The sequence below is a fragment of the Cryptomeria japonica genome, chromosome 10, assembly GCF_030272615.1.
Source record: "Cryptomeria japonica chromosome 10, Sugi_1.0, whole genome shotgun sequence".
Lineage (NCBI taxonomy): Eukaryota > Viridiplantae > Streptophyta > Pinopsida > Cupressales > Cupressaceae > Cryptomeria > Cryptomeria japonica.
This window is the reverse complement of record NC_081414.1, coordinates 500,423,599-500,429,612: the sequence shown is the minus strand read 5'-3', so window position 1 is coordinate 500,429,612 and position 6,014 is coordinate 500,423,599. Positions and strand designations below refer to the sequence as shown.

General features: G+C 35.1%; 1 protein-coding gene across 1 annotated transcript; it reads left to right on the top strand.

The window, feature by feature from the left end:
- The first annotated feature begins 1,486 nt into the window (after window positions 1-1,486).
- Window positions 1,487-5,228, top strand: LOC131039362 (uncharacterized). The gene is made up of 2 exons (XM_057972078.2): window positions 1,487-1,726; window positions 2,831-5,228. Exon 2 carries the CDS (start codon window positions 3,014-3,016, stop codon window positions 5,018-5,020), a length of 2,007 nt encoding a protein of 668 aa, XP_057828061.1. The 5' UTR covers window positions 1,487-1,726; window positions 2,831-3,013; the 3' UTR covers window positions 5,021-5,228.
- Window positions 5,229-6,014: the final 786 nt, after the last annotated feature.

The window sequence follows — 6,014 nt, the reverse complement described above, 5'->3', positions numbered from 1 at the left end:
GCTCATATTTTTTTCTTTGTTGTCTTAGTTACATTTGATTTCTCCCATTATTGAGCTTCTTTTTGATCACAAGTTTCCATTTGAATGTATTAATAAATTATTATCAAATAATTGCTTCTTCTAAACCTCTTTGCTCTTATTTCTCATCTAATAATTGCTTGGAAGTTACTCCATTTCAAATTGTCAAGAAGTAATAATTTATGTTTCCTTCCAACCGCTCCTTATCTTGGCCCAATTTTCTCTCATTGTGATAGAATTAGCATGTGTTTTGAGTATGTCCATAAGTCTACCTCTTTTGGTTCATAATATCGTCCAATATTCCTATTATTTTCCTTTGTAAATGGACATGGAAATATGCACAAGTCTTGAGTCTTTCCATTTCTTGCAATGTTCTTTCAAACTAATTCCATCATATCATTGTTGCGATCATGATATCTTCACTATCTTGCCATATTCTTTATTACATCTATCCTTGAGGTGGAATTTTACATGCTCATTAATATGTACTATTTGGAGATTGAAAAGTTTTTATAAGAAGAGGAAAATGAATATATCGTATTCACATCAATCATAAATAATATATAAGGTATTTCCTTCTACAACAACTTTCATTTTTATTTTTCTAATCACCTCAATCTCATAGTTACTCACATTGGCTTAGCTCTCTCTAAGTCAAAGAGATCATTTCTCTCTAAGCAGTATAAGGAGTCTCTACGTGGATCATCCTCCCTCCCAAGCTCTTCCACCATTTGTTGGTCAAGCTCTTCATTGATCTCTTCCAATTCTTTCACTTTGTGGTTTTCTTCCATTTTTTTCCTTCTTTATGTTTTCTTAGATCAATTCTATGGGAAAGCAAAGACCAAGGCACTATCTATATTCCTCCCACATCCTAATTAGTTTGACCACATTAAATATACTCAAATTGACCATGAGTATAATTGCTCACCTTAGGCATCACTTGAACAAAACACGCATCTACACAAAACTACCAAGGAATTTGCAATCATATTATTTGACAAAAATCTAATTTTGATGGGTTTTCGTGCCCTATTCCATGAAAGAAAGTAATAAAACACAAAGAAAATAAAATCTTTGAGATAATACATTTCATGCATAATTTTCTCATTGATAAAAGTTGTTTTAATTTAGATGTGAAAGTGAACCAAAAAATTTATACTTTAAATTCTAATTAATGAAAGTTGTTTTTGCATGTTAGAAAATTATAACATCATAACAGATATACTTTAAGAATCTGAACAACAAAATCTTTATAAAATTAGAACTAAACATTCTTTACATTTAATATAATTAAATTTTAATTTTAATTTTTATTTATTTTTATTGATTTTAACATTTGTTAAGAGTAGGCCAAAAGTGTACCTCCCCATATAAAAGAGTAAGAGTAGGCCTAAGGAACCACTAAATTATCTAATTTAACTGTTTTAATAATTGCATAATTAGCCGAGATATTTATGAAGTGGTTTATTTTTCCTCACAACTTTACTTTCATCTTTTTTTAATCGTCTGCCGTTTTCCACCCGTCTCTCGTATCTTTATAAATTGATTTTATTATTTCGTAATTTTGAGGACGGAGGGTTTGCGGGCAAGAAACCCTTGAAACCCTTGAATCCGTCATTATTTCTATCTTCTTTCCATCTCCATTCAAAGCCCTTGCTTTTGATATCAACGATTTGGGTTCTCAACGCCGCCGCTGGGATTCTCTTAGGTTAGTTTTACAATATTATGTTTCTCTCTGTTATTTTTATTTTATGCAATTTCTGTTGCGATCCTTCTTTTTTTGATGACTAAGATAACGACATTGAAGTAGAATTTTACAGTAGTCTGTCACATGTGCATGCCTTAGATTTTATCTTCGGATGTACTGAGCTCGATTTTACTACTTTCAAAGTTTTGATGGTGTCATATTTTCAATTTTAAATCTTTATATCAAAATGATGGGTTATGTGGATTATACATGGGAGAGAATGACGGCGGTGCTTCATTGACGCCGATTGAAATGGTGATAGAATATTTTTTGAAGAATATGTTAAATTAAGATCTATAAGTAGATACATAGGGCCTCTAAGAACTGTAGAAATCAATCCATATGTTTGAAATTTATACCTAGAGGAGAATTTATCAGGTACAGGGAAAATCCACCATATCTTAGCAAGAGCCACTTCATAGAAGCTGTTACGGTGTTTTTTTGAAGGGGGGTTTTCTATTCATTGAATGGTGTAAAATAGGGTTATTAAAGTAACTGGACAAGTACGCCAAGCATCCACATTATGTAGCTCATTTTGAGTAGAGGAAACGCGTATAATCTGCAGCCCACTTAAATGCTTCTGTTTATTTGATTGATCTCCTTGTGCATATCAGCTATTTGTCAGGCATCTTAGGCAAAATGGCGTTAATTTTGGACACTATAGGCCTATTTCATAAATGGCTATGTTATGACTGCTATGTGATTGTTTGATTAGTTTGGTGGATTAGTTATACAACTTATACTGCTCCTACGTAAGGTACTTCAGTTGCCCAGATTAACATCTTCCTTGGACTAACATAAGTATATGATCGGTTTCATTTGCAAAAACAAGTTTTCTCATGAATAAATGGGATGCGTGAATTTAACTGATAAATATCTGGCATGAACATTTATTTTGATTTATTTTGCCAACGAAGGCATATGCCGTAAAGCTTGAATTCATGATTTGAAAACACATTATAATCAAATTCTTATGAAAAAGTGGATAGTTTCTATGATATAGTTTTGTCTTCTCCACTTAAGTTTTGTTAATCATTTGGGCTGCTTTTGTATCTTGTTATGCAGATTTTTTTTCCCATTCTTGTCTCTGGATCGCTCATTGTACTGATTAGTCACCAGACTGGACCTGTTTTGTTACTAGTTCAGCCCAGTAAAGATCCAAGAGCTTATCAAAACAATATATCTTAATTCAGATTCACAAAGGCCCATTATTTTCCATCTTATTTGAAGTTCTTGTGGTGGGACATCATGACAGTTCAAGGTAATCGGGTGTTGCTACTTACTTTTTCTGCTGAGCTTGAAGACGGAAGGCCTCTTTATGTCTCATCTAACTGTCATCCAATAAAGGCTACTGGGTTGGAACCTGCTGGCTTTTCATTCCATGCTGCTGCTCTAAGATTATTGGGTTATAAGGAATGCTCAGAGGATGATAATGATAATAAAAGTGAGTCTGAAGAAAAGGATATAGGACATACAGCATCTTATGATTCATATAGTTTCAAAGGGAAAAAGAAATCTGGTGCTGGAAAGGATCAACAAGATCATTATGCCTTACTAGGATTAGGTCACTTACGCTTCCTTGCAACGGAAGATCAGATTCGTAAAAGCTACCGTGAAGCTGCTCTGAAACATCATCCAGATAAGCAGGCATCACTTCTTCTAGCAGAGGAAACAGAGGAAGGAAAACAGGCAAAGAAGGACAAAATTGAAAGTCATTTTAAGGATATTCAGGAGGCATATGAAATTCTCATAGATCCTGCAAAGAGGAGAATTTATGATTCCACTGATGAATTTGATGATGAAGTACCATCTGATTGTGCCCCGCAAGATTTCTTTAAAGTGTTTGGGCCTGTTTTTATGAGGAACAGCCGATGGTCTGTGGCTCAACCGGTACCATCTTTGGGGGATGATAACTCTCCCATAAAAGAAGTTGACAAGTTTTATGATTTCTGGTATGGCTTCAAAACCTGGAGAGAATTTCCTCAAGAAGATGACTTTGATCTAGAGCAGGCTGAGTCTCGAGAACATAAAAGATGGATGGAAAAACAGAATGCAAAGATTCGAGAAAAAGCCAGGAAGGAGGAATATGCAAGGATTTGGACACTAGTTGAGAATGCTTATAAAAAGGATCCTCGAATACTTAAGAGGAAAGAAAAGGAGAAGGCAGATAAATTGAAAAAGAAAGAAGCCAAATACCGTGAAAGGAGGCAGAAAGAAGAAGAAGCAGCAAAGATTGCAGAGGATGAAAGACTTAGGAAAGAGGAGGAGGATAAAAGAGTGGCAGAAGCAGCTTTAGCTCAAAAAAAGGCAAAAGAGAAAGAAAAGAGACTTTTACGTAAAGAAAGGTCCAGGTTACGAACTACATCTGCTTCAGTTATCTCCAAGAAAATTCTTGGCATTTCAGAAGATGATGTTGAGAGGTTATGTTCATCCTTGGAAGTTGATCGGCTAAGAAATCTTTGTGAGCAAATAGAGAACAAAGAAGAACATGAGCAAGCCCGACTACTGAGGGATGCATTGGCAAATAATGATGGTGGAAATAAGCTGGAGAATAGTGTGCAACAAAATAGTTCTATACAGGAAAAGCCCATTGGTCAAGGGGTAGAAGGGCAGGCAAAAGCAGAAAGTTTGCTTGATAATTATGAGAAGAAAGAAAAACCTTGGAGCAGGGAAGAGGTTGAATTATTGCGCAAAGGATTGCAGAAGTATCCTAAGGGAACCTCACAAAGGTGGGAAGTAATAGCGAACTATATTGGTACTGGGAGGACAGTGGAAGAGATTCTTAAAGCTATAAAGACTGTTCTTTTGCAGAAGCCTGATTCTACAAAAGTATTTGATTCTTTCCTTGAAAAACGAAAGCCTGTAAATACCATTTTGTCCCCTTTAACAACTAGAGATGAAGCTGTAGGCCTTCCTGTAAATGGGAGTAACAATGCTATGGGTGTTGGGGAAAAAGAAAAATGTACAATTGAGCAGCTAGCAAGTGGTGGTAGTGGTCAAAATACTGATAAAAAAGAGATACCTAGTGGAAGCGTCCAGTCTGCTTTAAATGGATCTGTGGCAGCCAATGAGCAGGAATCCTGGTCTGCTGTACAGGAAAGAGCTCTTATTCAGGCACTGAAGACTTTTCCAAAAGACACGCCTCAGAGATGGGAAAGAGTTGCAACTGCAGTTCCAGGCAAGAGCAAGGTTCAGTGCATGAAAAAGTTTTCTGAGTTAAAGGATAACTTTAGGAACAGGAAGAATGCTGAGTAGGTATTCTAGGTATACCTTTGTAAAGGTCAAAGAAGATGAGGTGGCTGTTAGTCACTCGATGAGATGCTTTTACAGATTCAAGTGATTGAGCATTTAGGCCTTTAATGCCTGAGTTTTTGTTCGCAATATTATTGCACGCTATAGCTGTGCATATTTCTCTGTGCTTTATTTTTTAATAGAAATTCATTGGATAATTATTTTAAGCCAACTTATAACTTTTGAGTAGGATTTTGTACACCTTTCTGTGGTTTCAAACAAAGTAACAAAGGAAATGATAGAAGTTTTGGATACTTGATAGAAACTAATTGAGTCAAATAGTGAATTGCTAGAATGGTACTGGCATCCACAATCTTTAATTTAGAGCTATTAATTGATTTAGCTTGGGGTCATTGCTTCTGAGAAGCTAAGTGGTATTCATTCGTAGGATTTACCTGTTTGTACACCGAAACTATTGTTAATTAGATAAGAGTATAAGTTATGCATGAGGATTAAAAACATATATGAATTATGTTTGAAACCACACTCTTAGGTTGTTTACGCTGAAGCATTCAGTAATTGTTTGAATTAAAGAACTGATTAAGAAATGATAGCAGGTATAAAGATTTAGATTGTATTCTGATTTAGGAGTCTATTTTGGCCTTTACATTAATTATTAATTAATGCTTCTAATTCTTGTCCAATCTTACTTGAGCATGAATGGTTTGAGCACTTGAAGTGTTAAAAGGTCTCACTATTTTGGGCTTCATATGAGCATTTGGGTGGAACGTTTTCTGATTTACCTTGATGGGTTCTCATGTGACATAATATTGCAATCGTGAGTTTTTTTTTCTGATCCCATCTGGATTTTTGTCTACCAATTTTCCTTTATGTATATTTACGAGGTATAAATTTGTAGATGTGATGTTTTGGCTCCATGAGGGTTTCTGTTTTATTCATCCAATTGTGATGTTTGGGGCCCCATGTATTGGCTTAAAAGTTTTCAATTTCAGGTTAT

Excerpts from the sequence above, each read along its gene's own strand:
- LOC131039362 (XM_057972078.2), top strand. The coding sequence starts at position 3,014 with ATGACAGTTCAAGGTAATCGGGTGTTGCTACTTACTTTTTCTGCTGAG.